This window comes from Myxocyprinus asiaticus, chromosome 28, assembly GCF_019703515.2.
Source record: "Myxocyprinus asiaticus isolate MX2 ecotype Aquarium Trade chromosome 28, UBuf_Myxa_2, whole genome shotgun sequence".
Taxonomy (NCBI): domain Eukaryota; kingdom Metazoa; phylum Chordata; class Actinopteri; order Cypriniformes; family Catostomidae; genus Myxocyprinus; species Myxocyprinus asiaticus.
Genome location: NC_059371.1, coordinates 30,020,257 through 30,040,668, shown reverse-complemented (window position 1 = coordinate 30,040,668; position 20,412 = coordinate 30,020,257). Strand labels below are relative to the sequence as shown.

At 38.1% G+C, this 20,412-nt stretch overlaps 2 protein-coding genes across 5 annotated transcripts in view; both read right to left on the bottom strand.

Annotated features, from left to right (window-relative positions):
* Window positions 1-5,288, bottom strand: part of LOC127418664 (serine/threonine-protein kinase max-2-like) — a 36,024-nt gene extending 30,736 nt beyond the window's left edge. For both annotated transcript variants that reach the window (XM_051659344.1, XM_051659343.1), the window contains exon 1: window positions 5,157-5,288. The gene's annotated coding sequence lies outside the window, so the exon portion shown is untranslated. The remainder of the gene's footprint in view (window positions 1-5,156) is intronic.
* Window positions 5,289-6,385: 1,097 nt separating this feature from the next.
* LOC127418666 (targeting protein for Xklp2-like) lies at window positions 6,386-20,165 on the bottom strand. 3 transcript variants are annotated; one of them, XM_051659350.1, is made up of 18 exons: window positions 20,039-20,165; window positions 19,382-19,508; window positions 17,450-17,486; window positions 16,904-17,050; window positions 16,689-16,806; window positions 15,417-15,491; window positions 14,972-15,106; window positions 11,900-12,009; window positions 10,679-10,842; window positions 10,384-10,552; window positions 10,101-10,239; window positions 9,584-9,800; window positions 9,398-9,493; window positions 8,869-9,039; window positions 8,573-8,719; window positions 7,482-7,593; window positions 7,056-7,243; window positions 6,386-6,784 (listed from the first exon to the last, which is right to left on the bottom strand). In XM_051659350.1, exons 2-18 carry the CDS (start codon window positions 19,424-19,426, stop codon window positions 6,674-6,676), a joined length of 2,181 nt encoding a protein of 726 aa, XP_051515310.1. In that variant the 5' UTR covers window positions 19,427-19,508; window positions 20,039-20,165; the 3' UTR covers window positions 6,386-6,673. The 3 variants fall into 3 exon arrangements, with proteins under 3 accessions (XP_051515310.1, XP_051515308.1, XP_051515309.1); XM_051659348.1 differs by lacking the exon at window positions 17,450-17,486; XM_051659349.1 differs by lacking the exon at window positions 17,450-17,486 and having other exon boundaries at window positions 7,056-7,222.
* Between the last annotated feature and the right edge of the window lie 247 nt (window positions 20,166-20,412).

The following is a 20,412-nucleotide window of genomic DNA, read 5'->3' as shown; positions in this document are numbered from 1 at the left end:
ACTGAACGGCTTTATATCGGCTGGAATTTGTTTTGTGAAGGAACAAACCTTTGAGACAGTTCTGTGAATGAGTCCACACCTTCTTTGTGTTTATTCTGCCTATTGACTGGGGTTTGTTTTACAAAATATTTTATGTTATGTAATTGTGACCTACAAATTTGTGAGGCAAAATTGAGCACTCCGATGGCAAAGTTGTCGTGCGGGCTCTCGTAGGCATACATGGAGTCTTTAAATTTAAAGGGATTGACGCCGGTTGGCGCTTTTGTGCGTGGGGTTAATGCACACTTAATGCACACTTTTCTGTTTGTTTTGTTCGGGAGGAAGTTCGGGATTTTATTGTTGCATTGATGTTGAAATGTGGTCTTCATAATTTTGTTTTTGGCACACAATTTATTTTTCTATTATATCAAAATGTCGAATGTTGGTATGAGTGTACTATCTCTCTCCACATGGAATGTGAATGGGTTGCAGCACCCCATAAAAAGAAGGAAGGTTATTTCTTTTCTTAAACGTAAGAAATATGATATAGTGTTTCTTCAAGCAACACATCTTTCCCCGCAGGAAGCTGAAAAATTTGGGAAGATATGGGGTGGACATGTTTTCTTTAGTGTTGGCTCAAGTAAGAGCAAGGAGTCATTATATTGATTAATAAACATCTACAATTCAAATGACTAAAGATAAATTAGGAAGAGTCATTTTTGTTTTAGCAGAAATTCAGGGGCAAAGTCTGATTTTGGCTAATATTTACGCACCTAACGCTGATGATCAGGGCTTTTTTATAGATCTTGAAGGGATGTTGCAAGCTGCTGGCACCCCTCACGATATAATTTTGGGAGGAGACTTTAATCTTTTGATGGACTCAGTCCTTGATCATAGTAAAGCAAAAGTGTGTAAGCCCCCAAGAGCAACATTAACGCGTCACAGGATGTGTAAAAATCTTGGTCTTACAGATATTTGGAGACTTCTGAACCCATCTGGTAGAGACTTCTTAGGGGTCGGATCATACAGTATGCCTCATTCATCAAAAAATTCAAAGCACGAGAACTCGTGGAGTTGGAAGGAAATATTAAAAGTGCAGAGGCAGACTGAAGCGCCATATGTCATCTGATGGCCCAGATTGAAATATAGATATAATACTATTTTGTTGTAGAAAGTGGAGTTTTGGTTATTCAGGGCAAGACAGTCATACTTTGAGTCAGGGGACAATGCAGGGAAGCTTTTGGCTAGATATATAAAGCAGAGAGTCTTTTTCTACCATTCCCTCAGTGAAATCTGCTGGTGGTGAAATTTTTACCTCAGCCATTGATATTAATAATGCTTTTAAAGAATTCTATCTTGATCTCTATAGTTCCATGTCTTTGTCTACTGATGAAGATATTAGAAACTTTGTGGAACCATTAGATCTTCCTAAACTGAAGACTGAGCAAAAAAACACTCTTGATTCTGAGATATCCTTGCAGGAGCTTGACGAGGTAATTAAGTCCCTACCTACTGGCAAGGCTCCGGGGCCAGATGGTTTTGCCACAGAATTTTTTAGATCTTATGCTACAGAACTGGCTTCACTTTTGTTAGAAGTTTATATGGAATCAATAAAGAATGGATGATCAGTCTGATTCTTAAAAAGGACAAAGATCCAAGCGAGTGTAAAAGTTACCGTCCAATCTCCCTGATCCAACTAGATGTAAAAATTTTGGCTAACTGATTAAGTAATGTTATGACATCTCTTATACATATAGATCAGGAGGGGTTTATTCGGGGCTGCAGCTCTTCTGATAACATCAGGCGTCTCATCAATATCATGTGGTCAGTGGCGAATGATCAGTCTCCGATCGCTGCCATCTCACTAGACGCTGAAAAGGCATTTGATATGGTAGAATGGGATTATCTTTTTAAGATTTTGGAAATGTATGGGTTCGGGAGTACATTTATTGGATGGATTAAGTTACTTTATAAACACCCTGTAGCAGCGGTATAAACAAATGGATTAATTTCAGATTATTTTACTCTGAATAGGGGCACTCGGCAGGGTTGCCCTCTTTTCCCATTATTGTTCTGTCTTGCCCTGGAACCATTAGCAGCCGCGATAAGAAAAAGAGGATGATTTTCCAGGGGTGATTGCAGGAGGTGTGGCGCATAAGCTTCTGCTTTATGCAGATGATATTTTATTATTCGTCTCCGACCCCACTAGATCTATGCCTCGCCTCCACAGAATTATTAATTATTTTCCAAGTTCTCAGGATACAAAGTCAACTGGTCTAAATCCGAAACTTTGGCTCTGACAGCGTCCTGTCTAGTAACGGCTTTCCAGCCGGGTGCCTTCCAGTGGCCCAACAGGGCATTAAGTATTTGGGAATTTTATTCCCAGCAAATTTGTCTGATTTAGTCAGAGTTAATTTTGATCCCTTAATAAAAAGGTTTTCGAATGATGTGGGCAGGTGGGCTTCATTACATTTATCGATGATTGGGAAGGTTAATGTAATTAAAATGAATTGTATTCCAAAATTCAACTACTTGCTACAGTCTCTCCCTATAGATGTTCCCCTCTCTTATTTCAAGCAATTTGTTAGCATAGCGAAGTTCTTCATTTGGAATGGTAAGCGTTACATAGGCCTACCCAAGATTTTGTTTTATTATTATGCATTCGGTCTCAGACATTTGGCTCATTGGTCGCTTCCACCTGAAAGAGCCCCTCCCTGGTTTTGTATTGAAAAGGAAGTTCTTGCCCCTATCTCACCACTGCATAGCCTTTCGATCAAATTAATCGGAGAAGTCACACCCCGTTATTTTGCATTTACACTTGATATGGACAAAAGTGTGCAGAGTGTTTATTTCAGATATTTATTTAAAAGTAGCCTCGAGCAAATGGCAGAACCCAAAACTATGCATTAATAAGTCCCCTTTCTGCTGGTCAGATTGGATTGTGAGGGGGGTTTAATACACTCTGTGACCTATATGAGAGTGGAGTATTGAGACCTTTTGAAAATTTGGTTCAAAATTTTGGGATTCCCAGATCTCAATTTTATAAGTATTTACAGCTGCACCACCTACTCTGCACTGTTTTTGGGAGTGGCACACACCCCTCTTAGTGCAGCAGATACTCTGTTAGTGGTGATTACTGCTTTTGGAAAAGGTCATGAGGCATCAGTGTATTACTCCCTAATAATTCAGAGTCTGGGGGACGGAGCTTTAAATTCCCTCAAAAGATTATGGGAGGAAGATTTAAATTTGTTTTTGGAGGAGGGAGTGTGGGCTAGGATTCATAAAAACGTAAAGTCTGCATCTAGAGATGCAAGGGCGCGCCTTATGCAATTTAAGATTCTACATAGATATTATTGGACCCCTTCTAAATTGTATAGGCTTGGTCTTAAGGACACACCCACCTGCTGGCGATGTCATTTAGAAGATGGAGACACCACCCATGTTTTTTGTGGGTGTTGTAAGATACAGGAGTTCTGGTTGAGGGTCTAGAATTTTATGGCTGGCATATTGGGTACTCGGATCTCCTTTTGCCCCAGGCTCTGTATTTTGGGTGACGGGATGGTCATTGATGTAAGAGATAAGTACATGAAGAATTGGATCCTGGCCAGTGTTATGGTGGGCAGACAGGTTATCCTTAGAGGATGGAAGTCAGCTGGAGCCCCCTCGTTTCATGAGTGGTGCGAAGAGATGGGCAGGGTGGCAGCTTGGGAAGAGTTGTCATATAGAAAGCTAGGCAACATGGATATGTTCATCAGGAGGTGGGGCAGCTATCTGGCCTTTTTGGAGGGCTCTCAGGGAGGGGCAGTGGAGGGCGATGTGTTGTTTTAAATGTGTATGTGGTAGCCTTTTGTTTTTGAACATATACTTTTTTAAATGTATTTCTAAATATTTTCTTCTGTTTTATTGTGTCTTTGTCAATTATATTGTATATAACATCAAATATATTGTATAATGTGATTCAAAATATTCTGTTATTTTTTATATATATATATATTTTTTATACGTTATATGGAATAAATAAAAACTTTTAATAACAAAAAATAAAAATGGTACATATATTACCAATTTTCCAAGAGTACGCAAACTTTTGCTCACAACTGTAGGTCCTTCTTTACTATAATATCACCACTTTAAAACAGCCCTACTAAGCACTCTTTTCTTCTTAAAGTTTTTTGGTTTTGGCTATTTATTACTTCGTGCATATCGCCACCTATTTACTTTAAAATGAATCGGTTTCTTACCCACATCTATCATATCGTTTCTGAAGAGATAGTTTTAACCACTGGAATCATATGGATTACTTGTATGCTGCCTTTGTGTGCTTTTTGGAGATTCAAAGTGTAGGACCCTGTTGACCTGCATTGAGGACCTACAGATCTGAAATATCTCCCAAAAAAAAAAAAAAAAAAAAGGCATAAGGGCGAGTAAAGAAGAGGATTTTCATTTTTGGGTGAACTATTCCTTTAACACAGATGAGGTTAGTATGCGATTTTATCACACTAAAATCATGTTAACATGCATTGTCATGTGTCTTTAATTTTGAAATAGTGTGTCATTTAAATGTTTATTGATGGGCCCCATTTACTTCCACTATAAGTGCCTTACAGTCTCAACATAATTTTTGGCTTTCCAAGTCAAAAATATGTTTGTGGAAATCAACATTATACCATTAATGGTGTTAATTGAGCTTTACTACTACTGAACCAGAAATATTTTCTTAAGATCTTAAACATTCCAAAATTATGTTTGCCAAACGGATAAGATTCTAGATTTGGGATGTTTTTGTAATACAGTTTTTGGTCAAATTTCTTGTCACAGTTTTTTTTAAATCCATTTAACTTGTTCTTCAGTTCACTGAAACACTTCTGTGGTGTGACAAATTAATTGTAAAAGTACAAATATTTAATGTATTAGCTCAATTAATATTAGGTCATAAAAACTGCATGTATTATACTTCTACAAGAGTTGGGAAAAAGTTGTTTAGCTTAAGTACAACACATCACACAGCAGGACACAATTTCATGTCAACTTACAACTGATTGTAATTGTAACCACATTAATATTTCTTCAGCTCCCAACCTGAAGAGGATATAACCTCCCCACAAAACATGACAAAATGGACATAAAACACCCCAGAAACCCTATACACAAAGTTATTCCCTTCAATTTACACTCACCTGTAATGTTGTTTATCCAAACCGAGACGACTACTGTTGAGTACATGTATTTTCCGTGAGGGGGATTGGAAAGATTGGTCTCTGGTGCTTTGTACTCAGAGTACCAGCCTGTCAGATTCCTCTTTTATCTCAGTTGCATGGCCACCACACCAGAAATAGGCAGGCCAGCACAGGGGGGCTCAAACAGTAAACTGATAATAGAGGCACGTAAAGCTGGCATGAAGTCTTTCCAAGACAAAGGACTAAAGACAGCAAAGCATGAGCTGAACAAATGTGGACCATGCACCTCTAAGCGCAAGTCCATAGAATGCCATAACTTCTCTTCATGCATCTTTAAAAGGGATTTATCCACCAAAAATGAAAAATACATCCTCATTTACTCAACCTCATGTTGTTCCAAATCTGTATGACTTGCTTCTGTGGAATGCAAAAGGAGATGTTAGGCAGTCTGTTAGCCTCAGTCGCCATTCACTCCCATTGCATCTTTTTTTCATCCAATGAAAGTGAATGGTGACTGAGGTTAACATTCTGCCAAAAAACATCCTTTTGTGTTCCACAATAGTCAGTGTACAGATTTGGAACAACATGAGGGTAAGAAAATTACAGAAGTTTTAAAGAACAAACAATTTGCCCTTCGCTAAACTTATACACAAGCATTTCAGCATGAAAAGTAAATAACAATGAGAAAGTTGATGTGGTAAAAAACAAAAAATAAATAAATAAGAGGCCATGGTTTTTTTTTTTTTTTTTTAAACATGGCACCATGTAAATTCATATTTGATGTCTGTGTAATTTGTTTTAGAACACAACATCCAGGTATCTTTAAGTAAGGTTTACCACAGACCTTTAGTCATAAATTGAAAAACCCCATTATAAAACCATATAGGGAATTCCAGAGGGAACCCATGGTGAATTAGCCTTCCGGGTTTGCCTAAAAATTGATGTCATGGCTGAACAGCTCTGTAGCAAATCAAGGCTATTGGCTATTATCCATACCCATAAGGAAATACGTCAACACAGGAAAAACTGCTCAAAGCCTAAAAGAGCATACTCCTACATGTACATACTTATATACATATTCCTTTCATGTCTTAAAATACTCTATAGCTCAAATTCCTACATTTAAATAAAAGGACTGATTTTAGCCTTCTCATAGAGCCCATCTTACACTGACACATGGTCATACTGGGGCCTGGTCAGTCAAAACACACAGCATTTGTATACCAAGGCTTCTTTATTATGAGAGATGGAAGAAAACGGTTAAAAAAAGTACAGAAAAAGTCTGCTTATACTGGGGTTTGAAAAGAGAAATTGAGCTGGGAAAGTTAAAATCCTTGTAAATGCATTTACTAGACCACAAAGGGTCAGAAAAGGCTTGTACACAAGACACAAACTTCTACACTCTCTAAATATTAAGAGACATTGTCGAGGCACACAAGAAAAATGGCAAGACAAAAAAATACTAAAAACAATAATAACTATGTACAGTTTAGTTGATGTAATGCCACATAATGCAATTATATGCGGAAACGGTCCGAAAACTTTGGAGATTGTGGTACTGTGAGGGACATGTCACTCTTTTTCAACTCCACTGGCTTGTAGCGTCTGATTGGCTGGGCTTTGTGCACCTTTAGAAAAGAATGAGAAAAAGAGTAATAAGAAAACTCATAAGCCAACCCACCACTACAAGTCAGGTATCCCACACTTTTTAGCCCGATGAATTTCCATGACACTCCCAGTTGCTGATGATTACTGAATACGAATTTTTAAAGAGCCATTTCAGGTGATCAGAGATGCACACAAGAGCATACATTTTGTGGCATTATGTTTAAGATTCATTTTAAGAACTCACTGAATTCTAAATGTCTAATTCAGACCATTTACTCTGATATTTCTTACCTGTTCCTGCCGTAGCCTTGCAATCTCCTCCTTTTCTTGCTCCTCTTGTTCTCTAGCCAGCTCCTCTTCAATGCGAGCCTTCAGCGTCTCCTTCTCGCCAATCTCTTTCTCAAACACCAGACGCTCCTTTGCTCGCCGCTCTGTCAATAACTGAAAGCTCTCTGGAACTGCAGAATGAGTAGTATTGGCTTAAGAAAGTGCCAAAAATGAAGCAGAGGACCAGATGAAGCAGTCAAGTAAAGTGAGTTGTGACAGCAGTGTGAAAGTTGGAAGGAAGCAAGAATTGTTTTTGGAGTTAACAGTGCACATCAACATTTTCACTCAAAGCCAGCAAGCCCAAGGAAAGTAGCGACTGGAAATACATCATCTATAGCGCAGCACTAGATGGAAAAATACAAAAACATCCACCACATAAATGCAACATACCCAGGATGGAGCGATTCTCTTTCTTTGGTAGGAAAGGCTCCTTATGCGTTACGGTGTTTGGTCGTGCCTTAAAACATGCTGATTCAGCCTGTTGTTTCAATTCCTCTTTCATCTGGGGAGAAACATTTTTACATTATGTTATTGTGTCATTGGTCACTGTAAGGTACAGACAATGCAAAGACCCATCATATTTAATAAGAATAATTTCAATTAGATTTGCCTTTGACTATCTGGATTACAAATGTTGAACTGACAATGAACATGAAATCAAAAATGGACTTAATTTACTAATAGGAATAGTACATGATGGATGTGGGAGAGAAAAGATCAATATTTAAGTCCTTTACTATAAATTACCACTTTTAAACATCCCTCCAAGCACTCTCTTGTTTTTGGCGAATCGCATTACTCGTGCATATCGCCATCTACTGGGCAGGGAGGAGAATTTATAGGAAAAATGTACTTAAATATTGGTCGGTTTCTCACACACACCTATCATATCACTTCTGAAAACATGGATTTAACAACTTGAGTCCTATGGATTACTTTTATGATGCCTTTCTATGCTTTTTGTAGCTTCGGACCCTCTTGACTTGCATTGTAAGGACCTACAGAGCTCAAATAGTCTTTAAAATTCTTTGTGTTCAGCATGAGGGTGATTACATTTCATTTTTGGTGAACTATTCCTTTACTGAATGTTCAATGCATCTTTCATTATTCTAAAAAAAAAAAAAAAAAAAAAAAAAAAGTCTAATAAACTTAGCAAAATGTAATAACGTGCCCTCTGAAATAACTTAGACATCACAAATCCCTCTTTTCGACCCCTCCCATCCAATCAACTGACCCCATTTTGATAGAAAATGCACTTTCACAATCCAATCTATTCCAGATGAACTTAATCAAATCCTACCCTATATTTTCTCTTTGAATATCCTAGTTCACTTGAAAATACGTCAGATTATGAAAGCAAAATGGGTTGTGAACATTTCATATTGATGACAAATAACAGCTCTATATGGTAGGAGCATTCAAATGGATGAGCCATGTTACAGAGCAATAGTAAATTCCAGTAAGAAAGAGGAAAAACTAACCATCTGTTCCCAGCGTTCACCCTTTGCTGCCCCTCGTTCATCAATCATCAGTCTGAATGGAGCAGGTTTGGTTGGCGCCAAAACTTTTTTCTCAGGTAGGTGCACTTCATGGAAATCAGGAAGCAGTTGGGCCTTGAACTTTGGCACCTGAGGGATTTTAAGCATTGTATTTTGGCACGATGAAAATGACTGGCAAAGTTAAAGCTCTTTTAAAATGTACCACAGGCGCAACATGAGAGGTTTGAAGTTGCACAGCTTGGTCATTAGAGCTTTCAGCTCCTCCATAAAGAACGTACCTCTTCATTCCTTAGTTCCTCCAGTTTCTTTTCCTTCATTGCCCTCCGTTCACGCTCACGTTCCTCGAAAGAGAAGGGGCATAATTCCAACTGGCTCTTGACTGGAGGTTTAGGTTGGAAGGGCAGGTAGTGAGGCACAGCAAGTGCTCTGATCGGGGCAGGAGGCTTTTCCTGAATGTGCAAATATGCATAGGAATTGGTTGATAATCAACAGATCCATTTAATGAAATTCAAGGTGCGGTTACAGTACTTGCAAGTGACTGAAACTTAGACCCTGCAAAGTATATGGTTGTCGCCAGTTTGTATTCTTATTATGGGAGCAAGTGGCCCATCTGTGATGCTTAGATGCTCTATTGGTCAGATATCTTCTTGTACAAATAAGCAAATCAGAGTTCACCAAACTTCGACTTGGTACAGCAAAAGACGAAACTTCAGCACATATGCTTGCACACCTGCTCTACCTTGCACATGAATGGAAGTGATCTGAAGAAGTGTGATTACCCATTAAGCATGTATGCTTAACCATTACCTCTTCCCGTTTCTTTTCCACTCTCACACGGTTTTTCAGAGCAAATGCAGGCGATTCTGGTACAGTTGGATTTAGCACCTTCTTCTCTGGGACTCCCTTTAAGGATTTAAAGAGGAGGAAAAGCAGAATTAGGAAAAAAAAAAATATATTGCCCGAAAAAGATGGGATAAGGGTACTGATACCAACCACAACTTCTTCCAGAATACGGGTAGGTAAGGGTCTGGAATGAAAAGTGTGGTCCTCTGGTTCTTCTGGTTTTTTGCTGGTCTGCCTCTCCTGAAGTCGCTTCTCAATCTCCAGCTGGAAGCCCTCTGGCCGGGTCACTTCCTTCACTGTTGGCTTCTTAGGAACTAGAGCACCTTCTAGAATCTTTCGGTTGAGTTCTAGAGCTTTGAACTTAAACCTGAGGTGACAGAGGAAAGTTTTGAAGGGTCTTACTTGTGCTAATCAGAACAACTACATGACAAACATCAGAAATTTACCAGGACTCAAAGCAAAAAATGTCACATACGGTCAGCCTGCTCAACATTTATGTCCATTTATTTGCTTATTTCATAAGTAGCCATGTAATGAGCAGGATAATGTGCAGCCAGCATTCTTGCATCATCCTGAAGGGGTTCATTTTGCGATATGACCGAATGAATGTACATCCCTTACAAATACATATGGAAGTCTCTGCACAAAACACTCAAGCTTGACTTACTGCTGAAGTTTTTCTGCTTCCTCAGCCTCAATCTCTGCAGTGCTCTTTACTAGTGTGGGGCGGCTCCTCTGGCGGGTCATCAACTGTGGAGTTTTAGGGTGTGTGATCTTTGGCTTCAAAGTCTTCGCTGGCGACGGTCCTGCAAATGAAAACAGGCAAAATGAGTCCTGAAGTGAAAGTGTAAGGCTTAAACCAAGAATATAGACAAGGTCATTTAACCATGTCTAGCTATCTACAAATAGGATTGAACAAGCTACCAGAAAACGTGTTAGAGCAGACGCACCTCTCTCTTGGCTCAGCCGGCTGCGCAAGTGATAGCGGGTAGGTGTGCGTTTCTGAAACAGCTCCACCTGTTGGGCCATCGACACATAGGTTCCAGTCTCATCTAGCTTCCGCTTCCCTCTAGAGAGGTTGAAGGGTTTGGGAACGGTTGTTCCCTTTGGAGCCTTCAACTACAGGAAGAAATAATAATCAGATCATCAATCATCTCGAAAGGGTCCAACTCAAATCTCAATCTATGTAGCTATTGACCCTCTATGCTCAAATTTGATACTCGTCAAAATAGTGCAGGTACTCACAGGGGAAGCTGGGTGCTTGCGGAGCTGAGAGGTAAAGTCCACCTCCTTGTACAAGTGGTCCTCTGCAGAGGTGCCCTCTGTGTGGTTCTTCGCCCTGCTGTCTGAACGGAAGTTAAACTCTTTGGGAATGGTGGTGGATAGCACTTGCTTCTTAGGAAGATGACCTTTAAAAAAGAAAAATAATGTTGCTTTCACAGAGTCTGAAATACTGTAATTATAAGCTGGTCACATGAATGACCAAACAAAGTTGTTTGTATCAATGGGAAACGCAGAATTCTAGATGAAGCCCGAGTTACCGGGTTGGAAGTGGAATTTTGTCATGAAAGATGAAAGCAATGTACATACACGTCAGAAAGATGTCTTTGGATGCTGCATTGTTTGCTTGCAAGTTATTTAAAGTCATACCAGCAAGAAGGCTTCTGCATAGCTTGTCACTGTTGCTCCAGTCTCGCATATTATTATAGGCTGTTATAAAGTGATGTTATAAAAAACTACAGAAGATGGCATAATCAAAATATAATGCATCATATTTTGTCATTGTGAAAACTCGCTGACCAACTCAATGAAAGAATGCTGAGGAGATGCCATAATCACGGTTTCACTACGCCATGTTGAAGTTGAAAATAGTTTTGAAGACCCTGCGTTTTTTCCATTCAGCTGTGCTCCATCTTGCCGTTTGAAATTAAAATCTCGCCTCGTGTGTGCATGTGCCAGAGTGAGTGTGGTCTCTGCCCTGGACAGAAAGTGACGGTACACTGTGCTAGAGCTTGTTGCTGTGATGATTCAGACTGCAAGGTATTGCCGAAAATCATTACAATCTCAAAATTAAAAATAAGGCCCGTTTGACACGGTGGTGTATAGACGTCACTGAATTTCAAATCACACATGATCATTATTTATTATCGTTTTGTCACTTCAAAGTACACGTGCCCATCCCTACCATGTAGGTTGGTGTAAAAGTGCTCACTTATTCACTTATGCTTATCCACAAGTATAACAGAAAAACAAAAAGCTTCTGCTGTTGTTCATTGTGTATTTGTTTTAGTTTGGCTTTCTCCATTTTGTGCCTGACTTGAATGTGACTTGTATTAACAAATACCCAACTTGGACGTAGGAGCTTCCCAGGTGCACATGAAGGCAGCATAATAGACCAATGAAGTACATTATTGATCCTATGTGGGAAAGTGGGAAAAATAACTGAAGAAACTTAAGCCAACTTACTGCCAGCCAGTGCAGCCCTGTAGCTGGCCTCATTCTTACGGCGCTGTTCGGCCACCTCTTTCTGCAGAGCCTCAATGCGCTCCAACTCCTGTTGTTCTGTGCTTCTCTGCCTGTAGTTTAAAAACATGCATAATTTTAATGGAATAGTTCACCCATAAATGAAAATTCTCTCATCATTGACTTGCCCTCATGCCATCCCAGATCAGGGCTCTACAGTGCGACCATTTCAATCGCATTTGCGAGTGAAAATTACTGTGCGCCAGTGACCCGACTGAAGTTGGGGTGGAAGATAAATCGATTCTGAGAACACGGCAGTGCAATGGAGCTTACGCGCGCGCCAGAGACAGATGTTATAAACACGCACATCCTACAAAACTGATCGCAGACTGAATGTATCAACCATACACCATTCATCTCCTAATGAATCTACGATCCCGAAATTAATTCACAAACTCACGCACATGGCAACGGGAGAGTTGATTTTGTGATTACATGTCAACAAAGAACATGAAATATGAGCTTGCGCCCGTTATTGCACTAATTTGCACAAGGAAAAAAAAAACACCTGAAAATAATGATGAGACAGCGGTTCGGGAGACGTGGGTGATGTTTCCATTTTCTAATTCTTTTTTATCTGCTGTTTCCCAATGTCTTTTACTCCTCTTGCGCTCTTTCATTTGCTGTTGCTCATTGCCAGTCTCTTGCTCACTGGGAAGTGCGCGCACACCTAACGACTTTTTATGTTAGATACATTTTAAGCAGGTGAGACTTCTACTCTCAGAGCAAACAGATGGAACAGCACATACGAGATGCTTGATAGATTTTTTTTTAAAATAATATTCCCGCTATTTGTGCCGCTTTATCGCTTGTGGTGAGGAAAGGAGAAGCTGACACCTGCACTCTCACAGCAGATATCTCATGTAATCAACCTGGAGCACCAACCTGTAGTTATAGTTGAAATAAAAAAACAAAATGGCCTCGGATAGATTTATTCTAATTAAAAATTAAATACTAATTATATAAAAATTAACAACAACACTTTAAACAAGTTAACAATCAGCTGAATTATTTAATTTAATGGTATTGTGTTTTGAAAACCAATTTCATCTATTTTCTTGTGTAAAGAGGTCAGTGTTTATCACTTTTTATGATGGCAATACTGCCATACAAAGGCTGTAAATACAATGTAGACCAACAAAACAGTTACTTGATTTGAGTGTTGACTTTGTAGTTACTGCAATTTTCTCAAAACCTGGTTATAGTTGAACGAGACCTGTCTGTCACAAGGCACCTTACAGTCTTAAAACCCCAATTTTGGTCACAATGTGAAGTTACTGTGTTTTGCCTTTGCACAGCAGAATAATCAATAAGAAAAAATGTATTTTTATCAGGAATAGTTTTGAAATCAAGACTGTGACTCCCAGAATCAGATCGAATCGTGAGGTGCCAAAAGATTCCCGACCCTAGATTAAGCACATGAAGTGTTATATAGTACAATCGGAATAAAAATGACAACTCCCAAATGCATCTACACTGTGCAATAGTTATGTTTCACACTGCGATTGGCTGCTTTTCATCCCTTCAGTCAACTGAGCAAGCGTGAAAGTTGTGTGAGACATTTTAGTCAGCTTCAATGAAATTAAAAGCATCAAATTTTACTTTAAAAGTTTACAAAGCCTGGCCAACTGAAATATGCAGCATCTGATTGTTTGACAGGAACTTGTTTGACAATCTGTACATTGTGTGATAGGAACATTGTGTTCAGCAGTGCAAATGTCAATTTAGAGTTCTTAAATACATTTAAGAGGACCACACTTTAAAGACTGAACATTGTGTTTTTGTATATTTATGTTCACAAGGTGAAACAGGTTAACATGAGCTGCTGCTGTATTTTTTTTTTTTTTTTTTTTTTTTTTTTTTTGCAGACAGCCTGTCAAATTAACTGAAAATATAAAATTTGGTTTATAAGAATTTAAACTCCTTTGTCATGACACATTATATTCCTGAATTTTGTTATAATTGATAAGCGCATTTTTCTAATGCATTTTTGTGCATGTTATATTGTGGCACATTACCGCTACCATCTCTAAAAAAAAAAACTGGACTACAACTGTGCTCCCAAATTTTTGACTGTGCTCCTAAATTTTTTTAATGAGTGATTTATGTGCTCTTAGATTTATAGAAGAATATCTCAGCTCTGTTGGTCTGTGTAATGCAAGCAAATGGTGGCCAGAACTTTGACGGTCAAAAAAAGCACATAAAGGCAGCATAAAAGTAATCCTTAAGACTCCAGTGGTTAAATTCATATCTTCAGAAGTGATATGACTTGAGAAACAGATCCATTTTTAATTCCTTTTTTACTAAAAATTCTCCGCCATACACACAAAGAATGCAAATCGCCAAAAAAAAAAAAAAAACCTCTTAGAAGAGAAAAGCTTAGGAGGGCTGTTTCAAGGTGGGCATTTATATTAAAAAAAGGATTTAAATATATTGTTCTGTTTCTCACCCACACTTATATTCAGAAGATATGGATTTAACCACTGGAGTCATATGGATTACTTCTATGCTGCCTTTATATGCTTTTGGAGATCAAAGTTGGGTACCCATAAACTTGCATTGTGAGGACCTGCAGAGCTGATATATTCTTTTAAATCTTTGTGTTCAGCAGAAAGAAAGTCAAACATATCTTAGATAGCACAAGGGTGAGGAAATGTTGACAATTTTCATTTTTGGGTGAACAATTCCTTATTTCAACCCAACATGAAAATATGCCATTTTCAGACTGTTGTTATTCTATCTAAAATGAAATGGAGCTTTTAAAATTGTGTTCCATGACTGACACGACACATGGGGGAGCTCCAGTTCTTTTACTGATGGGAAAAATCCAAGCAGTATTATGCAGTTTGCTTTGGTATTTTATTCAACTGTCAGAATGGTTTGTAATCAATGTAGTGACCCAAAATATGAGAGTCAGTTTAGGTAAAGTCAAAGTAACTTTATTTATATAGCACAATTAAACACAATAACAGTTGACCAATGTGCTGTAGCACCATTTAAAAGATTCTCACTCACTGTGTAGTGTTGGAGGTAGAAGCAGTATCTGAGACTGCAGCAGAGGTCTTTGAGGCATGGGCTGGTTTGTTCTTCAGCCTAATACTACTCCTCACACCACCACCGCTGCATCGAGCAGACCTGGACATTGAGCTCCTTGAAGAAAAAAAAAAACAGGATGTTTTAAATCTCAAATTAACATTATGAAAGAGAAACTCTGAAAGGCATTACTTTTGAGTAAGGCTCTAACGAAATATTTAACCAGCCAATTCACCAGTGAAACCAGCTAAACTTGCTACACCCCCACAGCTTTGCGAATGCAATCCAAGATGATTTTTACCTTCGCCTTTGATCAAAAACACTCGTTGCGGTAGTAGTTGATACAACTCTATGTTATGAGACAAAATGGCTAATTAAGCATTCTGAAACAGACTAAAATGAATTGAAATACCAAAACTACACGTACCTCCTTTTCTTGACAACAGGTGGTGTTGTAGGAGCTGTAGGCTTGTCATTTCTGGGCACTGGCCGTTTTGACACTCTGCAGGAGGGAAATACAGACAAAACACATATGACCACAACCACAAATGGAATAAATCAGCGACAAACTACATAATTTAGTGCAGTAAAAGTCTTTTAGAAAGACTTTTACTAAAGGATATTATAATAATGGTTGCACTCACAAAGAGCAATTTCTAGCCATTTCCACTGATTACATTTACATTGCTTAGGCACTATCTTTAAAACTATAGGCTATTTTTTTGCAAAACTCTACGCGCTAACCACAAAACCTTACACCAAACCAACAAAACAGTATAGGTCTCTTGCAAAAGCAAACAATTCTTGCAAAATTCTTCAAACACTTAAATAATTGTGTTTTTGCATCAATACAGTACACACAAACCATTATTTGAAAAAAGCACACAAAGTGCCAACTACGCACTGATAGTATAAATGAAAAACACTTGTGGCTTTTGCTTTTTCTGTGTGCAGGGCATAGCAGTTTGCAATAAAGTTGTCATACACGTAGTAAACACACATACATCCAAATGTGTAAAGTATGGATGTGTATTCCGAACATAACACACTATCAAAAATAAGGCGAAAAAGTTATTTATTTGTTTTCTCAACATTCTAACAATCCTCAATCAACAAAAGCGCAGAAGAAGAAAACTAAAACATTTGTGCTAGAAAAAAAAAAAAAGAACATAATTAGGCTACATCTCACCTTCTTTGTGGGTCTGGCCATAAGACTGTGGCATATTTATAGTGCTCAAGCTCTGATTTGTAAAGGAACTCATTATCTAAAGTGTTTTCACATGTGGAAAGGCAATTGGCGAAATAGTGTAGCAATGTAGAGACCAATGTTTACAGTTTTGCAAAAAGTGTGTTATAAAATTACAAACTGAGTGTAAAGCAGAGAACATGCATTCAGTTTGGCACACTTGGTAAATGCATTGGCTACAAGTGTTAATGGTTTGAGATAGTGCTTCAAGAAACATTGTAAGTGTTTAAGCATTCAGAAAAAACTGCAAGCTGAACAGAATGTCTAAACTTACATTTGACCACAGAAATATCCATGCCTACAAGATTTCTGATTTCAAAGACTTATCCAGGCTTAGAAATAATTAAAACCCCTTGATATTTCCAGGTTTTCCATGGCTGAGAACCCTGGCCTAAACTTTCTAAAGGGTGAAAACTCTGAATAAGGTCTTAGTAAAGCTGAAATTCTCCATACCTGCGTGGTTGAGAGGGAGCTGGCTTCTGGCCCTGACCATGAGCTGCAGTAGTTTTGCCATTTCCCCATGATGTTACAATATTAGATGAGGCTTCTGTAGAGGTGCTTTCTGTAACATCTGAAGCAGAGCAAATGTTAAGAGCAACTGTGTAAAATTAATGTCTTTCCTAAGATTTCTTTAAAGTTTCAAGTAACAAAGAATTTTCCCCCCAAACCTGATCTTGTGGTCTCCTCTTGTTGGACCAAAGGAGATACCAAAGCTTTGGGCCTGTTGGTATCATGGGTTTCATCAAAAGGCTTTGCGGTCCGTAAAGGGGTGGTGAGCTGTTCCAAAGTACCATTTTTAGGAGCCGCCATTAAATCTAAAAATAAAACAGGGTAGTTGACAGACGGACATGAACTTTTCTCCCCTCAGCCTCAATATTTAAGGTTAAAAAAATATATCTGTAAAAAGAGAAAATGCATCCAATTTATGTACTGTAGTTTCATGTTTTTCCACTGCTTTTAATTTTTCTAGTCATGTGGTGTGACAAATTAACTGATAAATATATCATTAGGCTCAATTTGTTGGAGGTCACAAAAACCGCATGGGCAACTATAAAAACAATTTGAAAAACTACTTTAAGTAGCATTTAGGTCAATTTAAAATTTCTTGTCATTTAAAATTACAACTACAAATTTTAGGAGGTAGAGGTCTATCTTTTGCTAACTTAAAAATGATAGTTCACCCAAAAATTTAATTTCTCTTATCATATACTCACCCTCATGCCATCCCAGATTAGTATGACTTTCTGTCTTCTGCACAACACAAATGAAGATTTTTAGAAGAATATTTCAGCTCTGTAGGTCCATACAATCAGGGCTCCAGACAGTCACTAAAATGGTCACAAATGCGACCAAAAATAAATGATTGCACCAATTTAAAATCTAGTCGCCATTGGCGAAAGTCGGGATGTGTGCTTTCATATATGGTTTCGTCAGATATAATTTGAGTTATTGAATACATCTTTAGAGTGCCAGTGTGTCTCACGCAACGTTTCACCCTTTCTGTTGATGATGATATGAGCTTGCTGAATGCACGCAACAAACACAGCGCGAGCAATTATGTCAAATTCATAAACAAATTACTCTTTTGAACAGGGTCTTCATAATGAATCGCCTGACAAGAGCTCATTTGAACTCAGGGGCTCAGGTTAGCAGTTTGAATTTGAGTCACTTTCTCATCGAATCAGCCGTCAGTGTGTTCACAGCTGGGAGCGTAGACATTTCAAAATAGTAGTTCCATGAATATTTCGGGCTTGTTTATAATGAAAAGTCCCGTGTTATGTACCAAATCTTTTTTTATCCTGGTTATTATTAATTGACATTGGAGTAGCACAATAACCTGCATCTGGGATTTCATTCAATCTGCACACTTGTAGTCTATGTGTCTGGGCCATCTAGTCACAATAAAGAAAGACTAAGATTTTTATTTTTTTATTTATTTATATATATTATTTATTTATTTGTGATGGGAGATCCAGCTTTTGATACTTAGGACCATTGAGGGACTCAACTATTACACAAGGTGCAAACATTCACTGATGCTCAAGAAGGCAACACACTACCTTATGCAAATTATACTTTATGTAAATACCTGTCATATAGATTCTGAAGGGCAGTACTACATATATATATTTTATCTTTGTATAAATTCTGAAAGAGGTGTGAAAACGTATGAGACAAAAAGGGAATGCAAATTTGTGCACTCAACTACAGTGTGTGTGTGTGTGTGTGTGTGTGTGTGTATATATATATATATATATATATTAAACACCCGATTAATGAGCTATCAGCTGTCTTTTCTTTGGCTTTCTATCTTGTTTTTTAACAACAATCTAATCTGTGGCAACTAAAACAGCCATTTTGGTTCCTAAATGTTTCAGTTTAGGAGCCAGTGTCTCCTTAGTAATTTTTTTTAGTCTGGAGCCCTGCAAGTGAATGGTGACCAAAACTTTGAAGCTCCAAAAAGCACATAAAAGGCCAAATAAAAGGTAATACATAAGACTCCATTGGTTTGCTTCAGAAGACCTGGATTAATCTAATCGATCTTGGGTGAGAACAGACCAAAGTATAACTCCTTTTTAATTAGGAATCTTGACATCAGCAGTCTCATTGGCAATCATGATTTCAAGCTCGATTACACTTCCTAGTGTCTTTAACACATGCACAGAGTGCTAGAAAGTGTAATCGAGCTTGAAATCTTAATTGAGCCTAGCGACTGCTATGGCAAGATGTAGAGTGAAAAATGTTTCATTTTGGCCTGTTCTCACCCAAAACTGATTGAATTGCTTCGGAAGACATGGAACAAATCACTGGGGTCGTATGGATTACTGTTATGCTGCCTTTGTGTGCTTTTTTGGAGCTTCAAAGCTTTGATTACCATTTACTTACATTGAATGGATGAGATATTCTTCTAAAAATATTTGTGTTCTGCAGAAGAATGTCAGTCATACACATCTGGTATGGTATGAGGGTGAGTAAATGATCAGAGAATTTTCATTTTTTGAGTGAACTTCTCCTTTAAAAGCTTGAAAACGTCTGTTTACTGTTGGGTATATAATTAACCAAATGTAAGATCCAAGAGATTACCAAATTACAGGACCAATTTAAGAATAAGCAAATAAATAAACAACTTGGATACAAAGCCTTACCAAACCACTGATCAGCATTATCCTGAGGATCCAAGGCAAAGTCATCTATAGATTCAATAACATGAGAAGGGGCATCCCATGTATACGCATCAGCAGAACCCCCTTCCATATTTACACCAGGAAACTTCTGCGAAATAAGATATTTAAACAGCCTTTAATTGCATCACACACTGCATCCATAACTTGGTTGTGCAGAAAGTTTATATGGCATAAAAGAGAGCAATACTACACCAGCACAGCAGAAGGCGCAAAATGGCAGTTTTTGGGCCTAGTCTTGAAACTACAGCATTCATTGTAACCATCAACTTTATTAAATGAAATTGTATAAATTCCCACAATACTTTAAATGAAAGACTGGAACCTTAAAATGAAATTTGTTCACATGCAAGTCAGAATTCCATCTACAACTCTCATTAGCACGAACAAAGAGTAAATGTAAACAAACGCAGAACAATCTATATTCACTAAGAACAAAAATACACTACACAGTTATTAAATAGCTCCTTTAAATCACATACTAACAGTTTTAAATTCGCATTAATGTGTCTGACTTTGACTAGGGCCCAATACGACCGCTTACATGAAGGCTTCGATAAAACTGCATCAGTAAGACAAAAGAACCAAATAATACCTTCTTAAAAAACCATAAACACTTACTCTTCAGATCTATGCCTTCGATATCAACTTGAAAGGCTGAAAATATAAAGTATTTTGAATCAGAAACCCCTTGTATCCTTCAGCCACAAACAACCCGAAGCGAATGCTAGTTTGAATGTCAGCGCCGTTAGAATTGCTTTTACAAATCAGCCAATCAGAGGGCTCAATGTGGCGCGTCTCGCTTGCTATTGGTCCATTGCGTGTGACGTATGACGTCGCAATTTACCACGTGATGACTGAGGCGGTCTCCCACTCACAAAACAACTGATAACAAACTAGCGGGACATTTCAAAACTGCTTGAAATTTGTATACCGAGGAAAGACTTATATTTGTACTATTTGCATAAAATGTATTGCACATAGTACAGTTATAC